At 46.1% G+C, this 19723-nt stretch overlaps 1 protein-coding gene across 4 annotated transcripts in view; it reads left to right on the forward strand.

Annotated features, from left to right (window-relative positions):
- The window catches only part of AUG3 (HAUS augmin-like complex subunit), a 129831-nt gene that overhangs the window by 66880 nt on the left and 43228 nt on the right, over positions 1-19723 (forward strand). For 2 of the 4 annotated variants that reach the window (XM_086813079.1, XM_086813073.1), the window contains exons 8-12: positions 7920-7977; positions 8309-8440; positions 15818-15887; positions 16024-16081; positions 16241-16296. In XM_086813079.1, coding sequence (XP_086669205.1) covers positions 7920-7977; positions 8309-8440; positions 15818-15887; positions 16024-16081; positions 16241-16296 — 374 coding nt within the window. The remainder of the gene's footprint in view (positions 1-7919; positions 7978-8308; positions 8441-15817; positions 15888-16023; positions 16082-16240; positions 16297-19723) is intronic. The other 2 variants (XM_086813087.1, XM_086813082.1) reach the window with 1 other exon arrangement.

Raw genomic sequence — 19723 nt, forward strand, 5'->3', positions numbered from 1 at the left:
ATCGCTAATTAATGTAAAGCTATAACCGTTGTCAGTGTGCACGAGTTATCTTCGACCTTGTAACCGAAGCTGAATCTGGAAAAAAACATTCAAATCAGGAACAAAATTAAGATGTGGGCAAAGCTTCTCCCGCAAGTGTCTATCAAGGCAGCTTGATCAAATAGTTAAGCCTAAAGAGGGCATGCTTGAGGAGCTTATTTCTCGGGTGTAGTATGTGTTGATAATCGATTTCCCTTTGGAAGTCGGAACTTGAAGAGGTGGTGGTCCACTATTTATTGAGCCTAATCTCGCCTCTGCCGACAAGTCCCAAAAGGCGATTAAGGGAATTTCTCCTAGGCTTCTCTTAAATCTACAGATGAAGGTGTCCACTATCTGGTTGAATTCCTACCTGCTCAGTTGGTTGTTATCAATCAGATGAGCAACAGAATCGGTTGAATAGTACTCAGCCAGTTGCAGCGCTCCGTTTCATGATTTGTGATCATTTGAAGGGGTTCTATGGTGAGGAGACTGGCACGCTTCGGCTGCTGGTTGGATAATAGGGGAACTAGCTGCTGGATAATAAGGTTGGTCCTTTTCTTGTTTGTAGTTGAGGCCATGAGCAGTTTCCTCTCCGCCCAGGAGACTAGTCTACGGGGACTGAGCTTGCCTATCCATTACAAGAGCAGTTGCTTGACTCAGAGTTTGCTGATGACACAGCAACATACCTGTTAGGAGACATGGGGAATCCCTAGAGATTCGCTGATGCGATTGAGATTTGCTTTCGCGCATTGTGTTGTTTTTGGGTTGGCTCATTGCCTCCCCACTCCCCCCCCCCCCCCCCCCCAAACTTGGAGGCCAGTTGAGGCTTTGTACTAGATCCCATGTGGCACTCCTGTTGGTTATCTTGGATGCCACGTTGGCATTGACATTTCCCCAAAGTAGTCGCTAGCCCCTCCTTTTTCTGAGCATTCGGAGGAAGTTGTTATACTAGAGTTTAGCTAGGCTTTCCTTAGCTGGCTGAGGAGTGGTGGCGAACTAGGTTCTTCTCGCCACCATGTGGTACATCACTTCCTGCTGGGCCTTCGTTTGTGCATGCATTGGTCAGGTTGAGCGGTTGATCTGCAACTTCCTCTGTGCTGGTAGTGATAGGAGGCCCACGCGGGGCAAGGTGGCCTGTAGATGGAACATTTAGGCTCGCTATCACTGGTGTGTGTGTGGTGGTGGTGGTGGTGGTGGGGTGGGGGGGGTGGGGGAGGAGGGGCATGATTGATCCCTATGTTCAGAGTCGGGCCCTGCCAGGCAAGTTTATCGTTCGTTGACTCCTTTGAGGTGGTGAACCCTAGAAGGATTTTCTTTTAGCGTGTATCTCAACCCGCACCCCCTATTCTCGATGGTCACTAGCCCCAAAGTCCTAGGTGGTGAACCTTGGAAGGACTTTCTTTTCGCATGGATATGACCCCGCACCATAGTTACCGCGGAACGGCGTTCCTCCTTTTTGGAATGCCGGAACGCCGCTCCGAAGCTCAAGGCGTGCCCGGAACGCGGAAACGGGAGCCGGAACGGCGCAGTCGCCGGGGAACGTGGCGGAACGTCCGTCGGAACGCCGGAACGCTAGGGCGGAACGCACGTTCCGGGCATTCCGAAAAAAGCGCATTTTCGCTAAGTCGCCGGCGGCAGTTTTTATCCAGCGTACGGCTTCTATTCGTTGCTGCGCCTGTTTTGTTGGCTGAGCGTGCTGCTTGAGTGCTCTCCCTACCACTCCACCCTTCCTCTTGGCTGCCCCCTTGGCTGCCCCACACTCTCCATTCCACCTACTACCCCACCCTTCCTCTTGGCTGCCCCACACTCTCCCTACCTTGAGCCTTGGCAAGTTGGCTGCCCCACAGTGCACACTCTCCCTACCTCCTCTTGGCCCCTCCTCTTGGGCCTTGGCAAGTTGGCCCCTTCTTTTGCTCGGGTGGCACTTGAGTCTTGAGCAGGTAAGATTTAAAATTTGACGCAATGAACATTGGATTTTGGAGATTCTAGTTTGCTGTAATTTTTTCCACTTTGTGGACACTTTACTTATGTCTCATGCAAGGGCATTTTGCATGTTTTTTTTATTTTCAGCCATTTATCAATTTCAATGGCACCTCCTCGTGGCATAGATGCAGAAAACAAATCCCCTTGGTGGAATGAGGTGGATCTTGTGTCCAGATATGATAGTGCAAGAGGAGGAGGGTCACGCAAGTGGAAGTGCCACTTTTGTGGATCCATTAAGACTGGAGGCACGGATCGTGTGCGAGCCCATTTGTTGGGGGTTAGAGGCAAAGGCATTTCTGTTTGCCCTACAGTGTCAGGAGCAGATATGATACGATTGCAGGCACTTGCAGATAGACTTGATGCAGCAGGGAGTCGGCCCTCTGTTCTTGATCCTCGAGGTACATCATTATCAGCTACACCTGTAGGCGTGGCATCTTCAACGAGTGCATCTACCCCATTATTTGGGGCTGCTCCACAGCCATCCGCACATGGAACAAATGCTTCCCAGACGCAGGCTTCACGAGGTCCAGTGTAGGCTAGTCTTGTGGCATCATGGCACCCTGGGAGGAGGGCACAAGTAGATGCATGAGTGGCACGGTTTTTTTATGCTGCAGATGTTCCTTTGGTAAAGGCCCGCAACCCATACTTTGCAGATATGGTGAAGGAGATTGCTTCTTTCGGACCTGGCTATGCTCCACCCTCATCCGAGGCATTGCGCACTACACTTCTAGCCACAGAGAGGACAGCCATAGAGGATGCCTTGGGACCCATTCAGGATGTATGGCGTAGATGTGGCGTCACTATCATGGGTGATGGTTGGAGTGACACTAGGAGCCGCTCCATTCAGGGTATGCTTGCGTACTCCAGAGGATGTAGCTTTTTTATTAAAGTTATTGACAATTCAGAGGCGGGCAAAACTGCAGAGAGATTGGCAAATATTTGGAGTGAAGCCATTGATTACGTGGGTCCCAATAATGTCATCCAGTTTGTTTCTGATAGAGAGAACTCTAACAGGGCAGCAAGGAGGATCATTGAGGATAGGTACCCACATATTTGCTTCACTCCTTGCATGTCACATGGGCTCAACAATCTCCTCAAAGATATTGGTAAGATGGAGTGGGTGGAGCCTTCTATTGAAATGGGCAATCACATTGTTTCATTTATCACTCGCCACCACTACATTTTGGCTGTATTTCGACAGAGATCCCCAAAGGATCTCTTAAAGTATTCAGATACACGCTTTGCATATAATTTCCTTATGCTAAAGCGTCTTTTTGAAGTGAAGAATCATTTGAGGAAGCTTGTAGTTTGTGAGGAGTGGGATGCATGGCCAGAGCGTACCTCAGTGGCAGGTATTCGATGCAGGTCCATAGTTCTTGATGACACTTTTTGGGACACTGTTGAGGTATTGTTGCAGGTTGTGCGGCCAATCATTCTTATGTTGAGGCTTCTTGATGGAGATGAGCCTTGCATTGGCAAAGTGTATGAGGGGATGGACAGGATGATTGAGAGAATCCTATCTCTACAGACTTTGGATGGGGGTAGGAGACAGGAGCTATCTCGTCTTGCGACAGGCAGGTGGACAAAGTATCACTCTGCATTAGAGGCTGCTGCATTTGTGGTGGATCCAGAATTTCAAGGCAAAGGACAAGAGACAGATGCAGAGGTTGTGCAGGGTTGGGAGGATATCTTGAGGAAGCTTGTACCCAGTGCAGATGATAGGAGGAGGGTTCATGAAGACCTTTCCTTCTATCGACAAAAGAGAGGCAATTTCGCTTTGCAGGATGCACAAAATGATAGGTTCAAGGTATCGAGTGCACGGTGGTGGGAGGATTATGGGGCAGATACACCATTGTTGCAAAGATTGGCCATTCGAGTGCTTAGCCAGGGTGCTAGCTCCTCGCCATGTGAGCGCTTATGGAGCAGTTTTGGGAACATTGCAAGCAAGAAGAGGAACAGGCTTGGTGTCCAGAAGGCAAATGACCTTGTATTTGTTAATGCAAACTTGCGTTTGCGTAACAAGTTCAGGGCTGAGTGTACTCCAGAGCCATTTATTGGATTTTGCCTTGATCTTGATGACAATGATGGTGAGGATCAGCCAGAGGGAGAGGATGATGTGGAGCAACATGAGGATGAGCAGATTGAGGGACAGCCTGGACAGGAGGATCAGATCCCACTTGCTGATGACTAGTCTTTGACTCACCAGTTACCTTGGCCCTTGAGGCTAGTTTTGTACTTGTCATGCGATGTACTTTCTTTTTCAGTTTCTATATATCCACATGCGATGTACTTTCTTTTCAGTTTCTATTTGGAGTCTGGACTCTTCAAATTTTTAATGTTTAAGACTTTAAAGTTTAATCTTGGATATGTTTTGTCATTTTATGTCATATGCTGACATGTCATATGACGTGGCGTTCCGCGACGTTCCCGATCCGCTCCCGTTCCCGTTCCCGCTCCTGTTCCAGCATCCGACGTTCCCGGAACGTTCCCGTTCCGTGGTAACTATGCCCCGCACCCCTGTTTTGAGTGGTCGCTGGCCCTAGAGTCCGAAATGGATCTTCACAGAGATGCGGGCCTGTGGGTTTAGTCCAGCATTTGAGGATAGATTTGTAGTCAGCCTCCTTAGAGCTTTGGACCACCTTAGGCCGACCCTTCAACAGTCGTCCTTGGCTTCATCGTAGGAGTGCCTTTGACAACCCTTGATATGGAACCCTCTAGTTCGGTTAACTATTGGCCACATGCTGGGTGTTGCTCGTCAGCACATATCTTGGGAAGCTGTGAGCATGGGCCCTAGCAGATCCCTTGGAGATTGGTTAATTTTCAGCTTCCCTTGGAGGCCCAGTCAAGGAGCCTCGTTGGAATAAGAGGGAGGGACGGACTTAGCCTTTGACATTGATTTTTTCATACCCCCAGAGTTCAACGCGCACAGCTGGCACACGGCCAAGGTTGCCAGAGAGGGCTTTTGGCAGCGCGGTTATTGAAGGGCCGCCCTCTCACATGCCTTCTGTGGGACCAGGAGAGTAGCCATGGCAGGATCCACGTGTCAGAGAGGAGGCCCCCGCCACCCCCCTCTTTGAGTACATCGCACGACTGGGTGGTAGGATCTAGATGCTTGAGATTGAGGGCACCTAGCATTAGCTCTTTCTGTGGTAGGTAGCCCATCGAGCTTAGCGGTTGGCACTTGGTTGGCCAACCATCGAAGGCAGATCTGTAGCTTGTTCGAGTTGTGGCCATCCACAAGAGTCCTAGCGTCATTGCCTTTGGGAGCCTAAAGGCTTAGTAGGTTTGACAAAGGGTTCTCCACATCTTCACTATGGACCAGGCTTCCCCCCGCACAATTACTTGGAGTGTAATGGCTTGGGCCACCGACACTGAGATTGCCATGGCATATGAGGAGGATGGTGGGGGACTGGCGCTACAGGTTCCAGTTCCGGTCCTCTCCGCGGTTTACTAGACTCCAATTTCTTGCCAGAGATGGGAGATTTGTAGCAGTATTGCTGCGTGGCATATTTTGCGTGCTCGTTGTAGCTAGGCCATCGAGAGCACCCTCACTCCACCAACAGAGTCCATGTTGAGCATATGGCTCGATATAATTCACACTCTATGGACACTTGGGGAAACTCTAGGGTGGCTTTGATCGCATTTGGAAGCTCCATTAGGCCTTCCTGCAGACTTGTCGGTTTCTCACTATTGGTAGTGGTGAGTCCACTTGGCATTATAGACCACCGGTTCCCCCCCCCCCCCCCCCCCCCCCCCCCCCCCCCCCCCCCCCCCCGGCCCGGCCCCCAAAAAAAAAAAAACCAATATTGTATGAGGCAGCCCCCTCCCCCTAGAGCGGCAAGCCTAGGGAGGAGAGCACCACCCCCCTTTTTTCATGTTGATTATCGCCTCCTTTACAGAGTTGAGACTGTACTTGTTCCTCGTGGCTGTTTTTTTGGTAACTAATAGAAGGATCTCTTTTCCAAGAAAAAAAAAAAAGAACATGGTTGTCAATTATCTCAATGAGTAAATCTCATCAAGAGCAAGATGTTCAAGAAAGGGCTAACAGCAGGTGTGAAATAATAAAAGTTTGCCAATGAGGTGATAGCCCAAGTGGTGAAGGTCGAGGAGGTCTTGGGTTCCAAACCCCTCAAGGTGCTTCCTTGGTGGCATTGCCTACGGGTGGATAGAATGTGCCTACAGGTGGTGAAAAATGCTAACTATGGGAGGAACTTGGGCCTAAGGGTAGTTGAGGGGAAAAAATTAAAAGTATAACTATTGGAATAAGCAACGACCCGTTGTGTGCATGGAATGCTGGCGAGTTACAAGAAAGAAATCATTAAAGTAGCGAATATTATGGATCGTGCGGGTGAAGCAGCTTCTATTTCCATGTACAGTTTAGTGAGCTATAGGCATGAAACATCTGGGCTTCGTTTTAAATAGGTTTTGTTGTTTTTAGAAAAGCAACAGGCAGTCTTGAGCATGTAGCGCTGATTGCTTTAGCAGTGTTGGTTGGCAAGCTGGCGGAAGGAAAGCAGGGGAGCAACGTAGTAGGTGGATTCCGGCAGCAGAAATCGACGCAGTTTACTTAGAATAGCAAACAGAGGGCAGACCAAGGCTGTAGAGATGTCCCTAGCTTGTTAGTGTTGAGCAAGTGGGGGGCTTCTTGACCTTGGGGAGAGTTAACTTGTGACTAGAAAGTTATTCTTCCAATATATGGAAGCAAGTGTTGATGTTGAGCAAGAGGGGGGCTGCTTGACCTTGGAGAGAGTTAACTTGTGACAAGAAAGTTTTATGCTTTCAATATATGGAAGCAATGTTAGAAAACATTATATGTTGGGGTTTTGGGTTTGAATTCTGGCACCTAATATATAACTAATTTCTTAAAAATAAAAAGAGAAACTTTTTGTCATTTCTGTGTAGTTTTTTTGGTGCTGCATAAAATTGAGACTCGACTAGAGAGTGCAATTGGAGGAGGGTAGTATCCCTTGGAAAACGTCTTTTTGATGAACATGTATTGCCACTCCATCATGGAGTTTCAGTCCTGGATACGCTGGAAATTGGAAAACTGACGTATTTTGTCTTTGGTTATGTCACCTAGGACTGTTTGGAGTGTCATAAAGATCCTTAGAGTTATAATCAAATCATTAAGTGGACAAAGAAGAAAAGTGATAAGTGGGCTCTTATACTAAGATGATTGGTGCAGCATTGAGAGAAAATAAATCACACGTTTGGTGGCTAGGCGAAGATGAGTACAGCCCTCGCTAGTTTTACATGCTAACGAATTCTTTAAGCTTGTGTTGATCGTTGAGAGTGAAGAGGAAATACTTCAGAAAGTGGCAGCTTCTAGGGGATGACGACTTAAAAAGAGAACATTCAGAGAATGGGAGACATAACTCTTGCATTCATGCATTCATGCAGAAAGTAAAATTATCCTTGGAAGGAAAGATGATTGAAAACATAGTGTTATCTTTTTTCATGACACGAATGTGCATGCATACACCTGTTGATAGCAACACATTTATGCACTCCATACGCTTTCACATTTTTTACATGCAAAAGAATAGAAAGAATCTGGTTGTCAATTATCTCAATGGCTAAGTCTCATGAAGAATAAGACACCAATGAAAGGGCTCACAGCAGGTGTTAAATAAGAAAAGTTTAAATATTAGAATAAGCAACAGCCTGTGTGCATGGAATGCTGGTGAGTTACAAGCAAAAATTCATTAGTCTTAAAGTAGTGAGTATTATGGATCGTGTGGGTGGGAAGCTTCTAGTACAGTTTAGTGAGCTACAGGCAACATTTCATGAAACATCTGGCTTTAATTTATAATGATCCATAATGATATAAGAGCTTGCCTCTCCATTCATAATCTTTTGCAACTTTTCATATGATAATTTTGAGGTCTTTTTGTTGGTTTTGGTGAATCTGTCATCAGGGGACTCAGAGAAAATGTACCACCATCGGGTAGTGGAGCTGCAACGCCTGCGCTCAATGTGCGTGTCAGATGTTCATAACCTACAGTTTGGTTGTTTTATTGCTGAAGGTTGTGCTAATACTGGTAGTAATAGTGATACTTTTATGGTGAACTGCATAATTAGTTTAAAGTTGCTACCGAAAAAGGTTTTCGTAGTTTGTAATATGGTCGAGATATTAGAGCCCATGGTCAGTTTTGCACGTGCTGCTTTCAAAGTTTCTTCTAACCTGATTCCTAGGGACTGACAAGCATGGTATCATTAAACTCTCTTAGCAGCATTATGTTGTGAGGGCATTACTTTTCATACTGTTCCAAATGTTGACTTCATGTTTTAATTGCTGTACTTACAGCTTCGGAATAAGTGAGAGACAGTGGGTAGAGGCACAGGTTGAGAATTCAAAGCAACAAGCTGTGCTTGCTACAGCAAAAATGCAAGCCTCAGCTGATGAAGCACATGTTCACTCTGACCTTCATTTTCTTAGGTAATTTCTAATGAAGGCTTAGTGTAGGTTGCCCCCTCACAAATATATGTATTGTAGCATCAATATGCTGTGGCTCATTTTCTTAGGTAATTTCTGATGAAGGCTCATTGTGTTCTTACTCCCATGGCATCAGTATGCTGTTGCACACACACTTCCTATATTTTCAAGGTTAAAGAAAGGAGAATCACTAAATCTTTTCTCTATTTTTTTTGTTTCTTTGTAGTGACTTTTAAAAACACAAAAAAAAATTGCTGCCTCTTGTACAAGCTAGTTTGAGCTGCCTCTTTGCACAAACTAGCTTCTACAATTTAAACGTGATACATGGCAGCAAGAGTTTGAAGCCTCCTTGTTTTCTACACACTAATTGCTTCAGACAAGTGTGTGTTAAGGGCATGCACGAGACTAGACTACTGCCACAGATTGTTGACCTAGGAAGTCCTGATGTTCACAACAGTCCCCGGCAAGATCGCCAAAATGTGACTACATCTGTAGATAGTTTGATTAATTGCACTAAACAAAATTTAAAGGCTAATACAATGATAAATCAGATCTAACTTTTAGAGTTGCAAAACATGATAATCAAATCAGGCAAACACCATGAGATCCTTCATTCCCAGAGAAGGGGTTTAAATACAAAATGGAGGGACTCTTTACACCCATCTTCCCTCTTGCATATGGGATAAATTCTCAAGCCCACAATACTCAAAACTCAAAACCTTTAGAACCATTCAACCCATCTACACATCTAATCCATGGCTATGTTCCCCTGGGTACTAGACATTTTCCGTCCCGACGAACTCCCATGCAAACAAGTACAAAAATGATCCATGTGTGTAGTCCATCCAATACAACCACATCCCAAGTACAAATGATAACCCTAGCCATTGACACATGCGTAAGAAAGCACTCTAATGCATCAAGTTCGAGTCATGCACCTCATGCTCGAACACATTGGCTTCTAACCCAATGCACCAAGGGCGAGTCACACCCTTCACCCCTTGGCTCCTAAAACTCACTTACATCACCTGTTGTGATTTTAGGGTCAATGCTTAAGCATAAAATCCGTCAATCCATCGTACACACATATGAAGGAGTGACATCAATGAGCACATGAGACTGCACCCAAGGGCTTGGAGGTAAATGCAAGTGCCGAGGAGATTCCATGAAGCAAGAGTGCCAATGTCGTGCTGTGAAAGTTGTCATGATCCCATGGTGACGCAATGAAAAAAATAGTACGTACGTATGGGTTGGTGTTGGGGGAGACTGTGCACATCCTTTTTGACCGTGGTAGCACTCACAACTTTGTTAATGCTAAACTTGTGCAGAAGTTGCGAGTGAAGATGCAACCAAGTGATCACGTGTATAGTGTGAACTTGGTGATGGGACATAGACAGATCTGGGACAGGCGTGTGTCTTAGTTACTAATATATCTATTTAGAGTGGTACATAGTCCCTAGATTTCTTGATTATGAATCTGAATATGGTCGGTGTTATACTAGGAAAAGAATGGTTTTATAACCATGAGGTCCATGTAGATTGGAAGGTGGAGAGAGAGAGAGAGAGAGAGAGAGAGAGAGAGAGAGAGAGTTATATTAACGTCTACGGAAGACCCCAAGGGTCTATGAGACCAAAAGTAATACAATGGTATCATGGATATACTGGGCCATGAAAAACCGAAAGAAAAAGTAAAATGAAAAACATCTGACAGTACATGTGATCAGCAGATGATCCTGTGTACAGTGAGATATGTTGTGATCAGCTAATGACAATACCTGCCTTGGCCTAAATTGGTCTGATGGTAGAGTGAATGTCAGGCCTCTGTGATGGGAGCGTGACATGTGGGCGGAGAACCTCACGAATCTCTCTCTCTGTGGTGGAGGGTTCTGTTGCTCTGGGTCGGGGATGTCTGGCTCGTAGAATGGATCGAGCTCTCTCACTAAGAACTCCTCTAGGGCGTGGAGCTGGAGCGTGGGTACGGGTGGTGGGCTCTAATGTCGTAGTAGAGGAACTGTTGTGGGCAGTGGTTTTTGATGTGGATGTATGTACCACAAAGGAATCTCTGATGTCTCTCTATGAGGTGTTCGGTCGGAGCCGGGGCTATCTCTCAGCATGCTGCCTCAACACTACATCCATATGTCGTCTCAACTCCATCAAGTACATGCCCAAGCATGTCTGATCCTCAAACTGTATCACCTGTGTGAGTGGTCCGAATCCCTCTTGGAAGAGGCATTGGAATCTCCCCCGTATCTCATAGTAAGCCGGGCAACTCAGCATATAATGGGCCTCATCCTCTACTGCTCCTGTGATGCACACCGTGCATGTCCTCTCCCCTCAGCTTTGCCAGTCAGTCTGTACTCTGAGGCGGTGGGAGGATACCCTGAGCTGGCCGATGGTGATATGCATGGCATGTGACATGTGACATGTGTATGTGTATGTATCCCGGGATCTCAAAGAATCCATCCTTGGAGAGTCTCAAGAAGTGATCTCTATAGAACTCACACTTCTTACCAATCTCTGATAGAGACACCCATGTCTAGTGTATGTGTAGCCCAAGTACATCTTACCGGATGATCCGGTTGATTTCCTGACGTTAGAGATCAAGGTATGGGGAATCAAAGCTATACTGAAACGGGGGGAGATGGTCCATTTGTATGCCATGTGCATGAAACCAATCGACTACCCTAGAGTACCATGCATGTGTCGGTAATGGTGGTGGCCGTGTCGCTGAGAGGAGGGAAGTCCAGATCGTCTCAAATCGCTCCCTCTCCTGTCGCCGTATAATTGCATAGAGGACTCTAGTGCTACTCGTGGGAGGTGATCTCTGTCTAGCATGTATACATGCTGAATATAAGTGACAGTCTGAAAAAGGGCATCTGTAACGAGTGGGGCAACCCCAAACTCTGCATGTCGAATGTCATGTGGTACAGATGGCTTACTCCTGATCATGCATGACAACATCATCACCCGTAGCCTCTCTATACTCCTCCAGTGATCGTTTTCTAGACCTGGCCCCCAAAGGGCTGCAACATACATAGCTGCTGGTCGTACTAGAGTATCAAAGAGCCAGCACTTAGTGCCGGGTTCTTGGAAATGTGCCTGGAAACACAGTCTTTCCATACGGGCTAGGGAGGTGTGCCCCCTCGCAAGTCGGTCAGTGGCAGTTGTGGTCATGCAAAACAAAGGGCCTGTAAAAGTGACTCCTAGACGCACATACTTTTGCACAATCTTCACTGGGGCATCTCTGTATATGAAAGAAAATCGTGAGGCGACTGCATAAGATGTGTTGAAGACCATAACCTTGGTTTTGCCCAAATTGACCGTAAGGTCTCTCCCCCTGCAAATCTGTCCAATGCATTTAAGTGTTTCTGTAAACCCTTGGCTGAATCTCAGATCAAGACAATGTCGTCAGCATACAGCAATATGAGCACTGCTGTCTGAGCCAATGGTGAATCTCTACCTCCGAAACTATCCACAAATACTGCGATCTCATCAATGTATAGGCCAAAGAGTGTAGGTGAGAGTGGGCAGCCCTGCTTAACCCCTATAGTGCTACATATATCTCCCGAGGTCCCACCGGGTGCACATACTCGGCTGAGTATTGCCTCATATAGTGCCATCACACCCCATATCATCTCATGTGAGAACTGGAGCTCCTGCAAGAGAAAGAAAGAAGAAAGAAAGTTGTATTAACGTCTTCAAAAGGCCAAAATGACCTATGAGACCAAATGGTTACATCATATCCATGAGGTACATAATCCTGGGTACAAAATAGTAATAAAGAAAGATAACAAAAATCTGATCTAGGTACATGAGTAGAGAGCTCTCATATCACCCTAATACATCCCTCATGGGCCGCTGTGACATGGTGCTCAAGGTGGTAAAACTGAGCTGGCGCGAGAAGATCCTGCGATGATGGGAGATGATGACCCGGATCTTCCTGTGGTGGCGTGGCCGTGGGCGAGGGCCATGGGGTCTGGGGCGTCGAGCTCTGCATAACTCAGTGGCTCTATCGAGTGTCACACCTCTCGGCCGAGCTCCTACACTAGCTTGTGGTCTGGGTATGATGGGTGGATCGGCCCTCAGAGTGCTGGTATGGAAGAAGTCAGTGAGAGCTCTCTGTGCTGGTCCTCGAGCAAGTACAGCTGATCTGGATCTCACTAAGGACTCCCTGTGTCTACGGAGCTCTAGAAGAAGAAGTCCCAGGCATCTCTGATCTGGGAAGTCCATGATCCTAGAAAGTGGTCTGAACCCAGCTCGGAAGAGGCAGTGGAACCTCCCCCGAATCTCATAGTACACGGGGCATCGGCATATGTAATGGTCCTCTGTCTCGGGCTGTGTGACAGAGCTGGCATATCTTGTCCTCTGGTGCGGCCGCCCTAGGCCCATATCTGGTAGTCTCCACTCTCAACTAGTGGACGAGGCGCGGATCTGGCCGATCCACGCGTCACCCCAAAGGATAGGTGTATGTCCATGTAGCATGGACGGATGATGAACCCATCCTTTGTCAGGCATAGGAGGTGATCTCTGTAGAAGGCCATCTTTGTCCCGCGTGGACGACTAGGTGAACTCCATGTCCTCTGAGTATCCAGTCTAACAATGTCCTTCCTGATAACCCTATTCCGCTCTGTGCGGCTGAGAACAAATGACGGGGCCTCTATGCTGTACTGGAAGGGGGGGAGTGCCTCCATCTGCATACCGTGCATGCCAAACCAAGTGCCTACCTGTGCATACCAGCACTCTGTATCTCCCTCAAGTGTCAATTGTCTCGAGGACTCCAGGGCTAGCCGGGGGTATCTATCAAGTGGAAGCTCCCATAGCCTATGCCAGTATGTCACTGTCTGGAATAGAGCCTCTGTGACTATCGGTGCAGCCGCCATCTCTGCCCCCACAATCTCATGTGGCACTGATCGTTTACTCCTAATCATGCGTGAGAGCATCGCCACTAGGGGTCTCTCCATCGGCGTCCACCCATCATATACCTCCTCTGTATCTGTCTCGGCCGGCTCTCTCCTCTGTCTCCTCCTATGGTATAAGCTAGGACCCGAGATGGGGGCACCATACAGTAGTGCAGGTGTAACTAGAGTATCAAATAGCCAAAGCTTCGTCCTCGGCTCCTGAAACTGTATCTGTGAGCATTGCCTCTCTTATGAGCCAAGGGCTGCATATCCCCTCATCAATCTAGCGTCGGCCGCCTTCTGCATCGAGAACTGAGGTCGAGCAAAAGTGATCCCAAGGTATACATACGAGGTAACATACTCCACAGGCTCTCCACTGTATGTAACTGTATCGCAGATCTACTTATCCACTGTGAGGAGGTGTTAAAGATCATGACCTTGGTCTTTCCAAGGTTCACAGTAAGGTCCCGGTCCTCGCAAAAGGCCATAATGCATCCAAATGCCTCTGCAGCCCCTCTGGTGAATCAGAAATAAGAACAATATCATCTACATACAAGAGGATCGGTATCAGGACTCTTGCCAAATGTGCTCCTGGTCCTCCCTGTCTGTCTATGTAATCCGAGATCTCGTCAATGTATAGACCATCCCCCGTAGTGTAAAGATATGATCTACTGTGGAGTGCCCTCTCTTAAAGCCTGCGTGCCCCGGTGCTCTGAGTCTCTGCTCCTCGGACCGTCTACTAAGCTCATGCTCCAAAATCGAACCATAAATCTTGGCCAAGGTGTGACCAATCATGATAGTCCTATAGTTGTTGGGGTCCATGGGGTCACCTGCTTTCAAGATAGGTACAATAGTATTCGATGACCAGCTGACAGGGAAGCCTTCACATAAAGCCCTGTTAAACATGTGAACTAGTAAAGGGGCTAGCGTGTCTCTAGCATGGGAGAAATGCTCGGTGAGGAGTCCATCATGATCCTGTGCTCTCCCAGTCTGCATCTTGTCAATATCATCTCTCACCATGCGGAGGTGAAAGAAGGAAGAGTGTGGGGGACGAGGTTTGGGTGGATGGGGGAGAGGTGGCTGCTCGGGGATGTGGTAGACAGAGGTGGCATAGGTGTGCCAGGTGCTGGGTGAAGTAATCGGAGTTGGAAGGCGATGATCCTGGAAGATCCTTCAGGCCTCCTTACAGTCCCTTCCAAGAAATAGCTGGTATAGTTGCTGCTCAAGCCTTGCTAGGTAGGCTCTCTTCTTTCTCCGTGTGAGACGTCGAAAGATCACTCGCTTCTGCTGGTGAGTGGTGGATCCTAGTGCCATCTCCCGATGTAGACGGGTTCGGGTATCACGACATTCCTTGTTGTACCAGCTATTATGTGGGGGACAGTCCCTCCTGGTGATGTAGGGGTGGCTCTGGAGTGCGGGAAGGCGGCTGTAGCGGGCATATGGAGGGTGGCTGAGAGGTGTGTAGTAAGTTCATCAAGTGGGATGTGTGGGTCGAGGTTGGAGAGGATGGGATAGACGTGATCAGAGTAGATGGAAGAGGTCTCTCTAGTGAAGTGGTATCTTGGACAGTGATGAGGCAAAGCAGGTGGTTGCATGGTGTATCGGCATGTGAGTGAGAAGGCCAGGTATGCATGGTCGGCTGCAACACCGATGGGGCGAGGAGAGATGGTAAACTCCGAAATGAGTGGGATCAAAGAGAGGGATCCCATTAGGTAGTCCACTGTACTAACTCCATGTCCGAAGGGGTAGGAGGTGAAGGAGTTGGATCTAGACCATCTAGCCAGGCCATTATAAATGGCTAGCCTATGAGCCCCGCCGAGGGCTAAGAGATACTCTCCGTAGTCTATGCGGGCTGCTGTATCCTGTGATGTCCGCTCCAGATCTGTACCCATCATGTCAATCTCCTAGTACATGGGATCATCTGTCTCAAAGAAGGGTACCTGTGCACCTGCGGTGTGGGCATTGAAGTCTCCAGCCAGGAGGATGTCCCCTAGATTGGAAAACTTCATAATGTCACCATAAAGGGGCAGGTACGGGGACTCTCCATGGGTGGCATATTTAGAATTGGAGGGTGCAAAGTATCACACTGTAAGGTAGATGTCTCGTGCCCTGTCTGTCTGGATCCTCACCCACAAAAACCGTGCGGCCTCATCCCGTCCGACCACCTGTATCACATGTTGAAGCTCCTCCCTGTATAATAAAGCCACCCCTCCCGACCCTCGGGTACCCCCTACTGTGCGTGGGTGTGGGCGGTGAACAAACTCCCATCTGTATCCTCTCACCTTTGGAAGCCGACTCCCGTGGCACTTGGCACTGATGACTCTCTGTGTATAAGACCAAGTCTCTCCCTCTAAATGTCTCCTCAAACAGACCTGCATCTGTCCTCAAGGCGCCATTGCAGTTCCAAACCGCAATCTGAGAGAGAGAGAGAGAGAGAGAGAGAGAGAGAGAGAGAGACCTTTACTATTTAGTCTATGTGTAGGCGCAGGCACACTGAAATTGGAAATGAGCTATATGCTATGGTACAGAAGGAGGAGAAGTTACTGTCTGAGGTTTAAAAGTGACTAACCCTCCTTTTATTTCGTGGGTGGAAGGACCAATGGAGCATTGGTTTTAAGGAATTAGGTGATCTCTTAGAAGTTATGTTTATTTTTTACATCTTTTCAGTTCTATTTTTGAATTTCCCAGGTTATTCCCAAGTTATGTTCTGAACTTGCGCAGCTCCAAGATACCTATATCTTGCAAGGTTTGTCTTTAATTGGATATCTGTTGCACATGTATTTGCAGTGTAATTGGATGTGATTTAGTGTATCAATATTGAAGCTAGGGAGCTAGTGTGCTGTTGGTTTGTGCCATGCAAGGATGGTGATTTTGTGCAAGGTTTATGTGTTATGCCAATTTACAGGTGACTATGATTTGAAGGTTATGCGCCAGGAATATTACATTGCACAACAAAAACGGGTGAGCGAATAGTTGTAGCTATGCCTTGAATTTGAATGTTTCTATCACCTTATCATTGTAACTGCTAATCGTATAACTTAAGCTGAGCCTTGCATGCAGCCTTTTTTTTGTTGAAATTTTACTAGTCAAACACCAGTTGTGTCGAACTGTTATGATGCTGATGGATGCACAAGCAATTCGATATAGCATATCTTTGTTTAAAATGTGTTGACATAACCTCTTTAGAAAATGTGTTTCTAGTCAGGTTGCTCTAGCATTTTCTGTCAAAAAACTCGTGTGTAATTGTTGTTGTGATGAATGTGGGGCTTGTTAAAACTACTCTTTGCTTGAGAATCTTTTGCAAGATTCTTTGTAAGATTGGATATTTTATTTTGAATATCGTAGCCCTGATCTCACAAAGGTTGTCCTTTGAGTCTTAATTGCATTGAAATGCATATGCAAAACCTCTTTATAGTAGGGAGGATAAGCACCCCAATCTTGGCTTGTAAAAATTGGCACTAATGTCTTTGCCAGGAAGGCACCCTCGTCTTTTAGGTTACTAGCCTGTCATGAATGCAGAGTTGAAGGAGGTAGGTAATTGTAGCATCATGAAGACATCGTGACAAATTTGAAATGGATTCTTTCTATGTCATGTCTTTGGTATATTTAATATTACTCGTATTTAGACTTAAAGCTGCTAGCCTACCGCAGCTTTAGTTTTAACTCTACTAGTGTGACCTTAGTGAAATTATCCAAGTGAGATCCTCTAGGACCACATGCTTGAAGTCCAACCAATTTTTCTCTAAAAGTGCTAGGGTGTATAATCTGGTGTTTTGCTGGATCATAATCTCGAATGCTATTTCTGCTTGAGAGATTAGTTATATGTAGGTTTAGGCCAAGGTATTCCCACTTGGGCTAGAGCCCACTGGCTATACACTTGATACTTTTCAACTTGGAAGATTTCTATTGATCTCTTCCCATATGGTAAAAACACTGAAATAATTAAGGGCATTCAAAGATATCTTGAAATATTTGTAAAATAAGAGATCCATGCTTAATGGTATGTGTGAATTTCTCAAGGAAGAAAGAGTTTATGAATGGTGTATGGTCTTTCATTTACGTTTACATATCGTCCATTAAAAGGTAAGGGAAGCATTAGAATGGATGAGACGGAAGACAACAAAAGCAACGTCTACATCAGCAACAAATACATGCTTTTGTTCATTAAGGTGTTGCACTTTGAATGATAAGTTCATCTAAGATTCCGCAGAGCAGTGTAATCAAAGTTTCTCTAACAGGAAGCAATGGCACATGTTCGAGAAAAAACGCGAGTTTGCTCTTGGGAGCTATTATCTTCTTTTCATGGTCCTGCAAGTGTTGTGTAAAGACTGCAGTACAACTCTTGAATGGCATAACAGCCATTGATAAGACTTAAATTGGTTAAAAGCTCAAGTAGGAGACTCTGTGTTACTGTGGGTCATCATAGGAAACAAAAAATGGCCATTCGTGTGGCCATATCTAGTAGTGATGTGTGTGAACACACTAGGACCAGCCGGGCCACTTTTTCCCTCTTTAGAAGGTTTTTCCCCTCATGCTAGTATACACCCATCTTATCATATTTTGTACAACACACATTCATTATCTATCATTATCTCAAAGACTGCAATACAACTCTTGAATGGCATATCAGTCATTGATAAGACTTAAATTGGTTAAAAACTCAAGTAGGAGACTGTGTTATTGTGGGTCGTCATAGGAAACAAAAAATGGCCATTCCTATAGCCATATTTGGTAGTGATGTGTGTAAACACACTAGGACTAGCTTGGGCACTTTTTCCCTCTTTAGAAGGTTTTTCCCCCGTGCTAGTATACACCCATCTTGGGGTATACTTATCATCTTTTGTACAACACACATTCATTATCATATTGTGTGCTCCCTTGAGCTTCTCCATTGTGTGTGTACACGTGCGCGTATTCTTGCAACCCTATTTTCAACATTTGGTATCAGAGCACATGCTCCTTGCCCCTGTGCTGTTGCATGCCTACCCTTCACCCTGAGTCAAGTGTCTTCTTGAATCAGATCAAGGATCCCTTCTAGAAGAAGAAAGAAGACCGTGAGAAATGTAGTGCTTTGTACTGCAGTTTTACGGCCAGATTTTCGTGAAAACCGTGAAAAATGTAGTGCTTTGTACGGCCAGTTTTATGAGAAGAAGAAAGAAGACCGTGAAAAATGTAGTGCTTTGTACGGCCAGTTTTACGGCTTCTAGAAGAAGAAAGAAGACCGTGAATAATGTAGTGCTTTGTACTGCAGTTTTACGGCCAGATTTTCGTTCTGGTGCGTTTTGGGGGCTGTTTGCATGGTTTTCAATTTTCTGCAAACATCTTTCGGGCCCGGATTCGCAGTGTTCTTCATTGAAATCTAGTCAGATCCACTGCAGATGGGTATGGAGATACACAAGAAAGCATCAACAGACACTCACCACACCGAATCTTGTCCATTGGCTTCACTTTGGCGACATCGCATCTTATGAGTAAAATTTCTACTCACTATACTCTGAATTTCTTTCATACACCTTGCAAGTCTCCACTGCTAACAATCTTATTAGCATCAAAGGAGAACTCATCACTTTGCAGTTTGCGTGATTACTTACTTGGGTATTATTAGAAACGGCAGACAATGATGTATTTCGGATGTTATCCGTTGAGAATAAGCTTGACGGGACCAACTACCCGTTAATGTATTGGTAGCCAAAGAGCTGTGGGATGTTGTGATCGGTACTGAGAAATGTCTTGGTTCCTCTGATAAACATGATGTAGAAGGCGCATCTGCACACACGGACTTAGTTTCACATGGTGCATTAGCACAGCATAGCATACCTCCTAAGTAGGAACAAACAAAGTGGGATGGAATAGATGCGTAGGCACATGCATTGCTTGCTTTGTCAGTCAAGAGGGGTATCATTCCTCACATTCGGTCATGGAGGACTACTAAACATGCTTGGGATGCACTTGCATCATTATACTAGGTACGTAATGAAGCACGTGTTGCTTATATACATAAGCAATTAGAGTTAGAGCATATGAATGAGGCAGACTTCACGGACAATTTCCTTACAAAAATCAAGGATTTTAAGAAGCAGTTTGCCAGTGTTGATGGAGTATATCGTGACAGTTTATTGGTGTCTACTGTTATAAATGTGTTGTCGGACTCGTATCAAGGTTTTGCTTCTACCATCAGACTCATGATGAAAGGCAATCCAAAAGCCTTGAAGTTTGAGAAGTTTGTTTTTGTGCTCTTGCCAGAAGAGAAATCTAGGCAAATTGATAATTCATGCATACAAGAGATTAGGCTTTTGCTATTAGTCAACAAAGAGACAAAGGTAAATCCTTTCCTCAACAAGCTGAAATTAGAGTTATCGGACAAGTATGTGGACGACGAGTGCTCGAA

The sequence above is a fragment of the Cibotium barometz genome, chromosome 2 (assembly GCF_041138505.1).
Source record: "Cibotium barometz isolate CiBa-2024 chromosome 2, ASM4113850v1, whole genome shotgun sequence".
Taxonomy (NCBI): domain Eukaryota; kingdom Viridiplantae; phylum Streptophyta; class Polypodiopsida; order Cyatheales; family Cibotiaceae; genus Cibotium; species Cibotium barometz.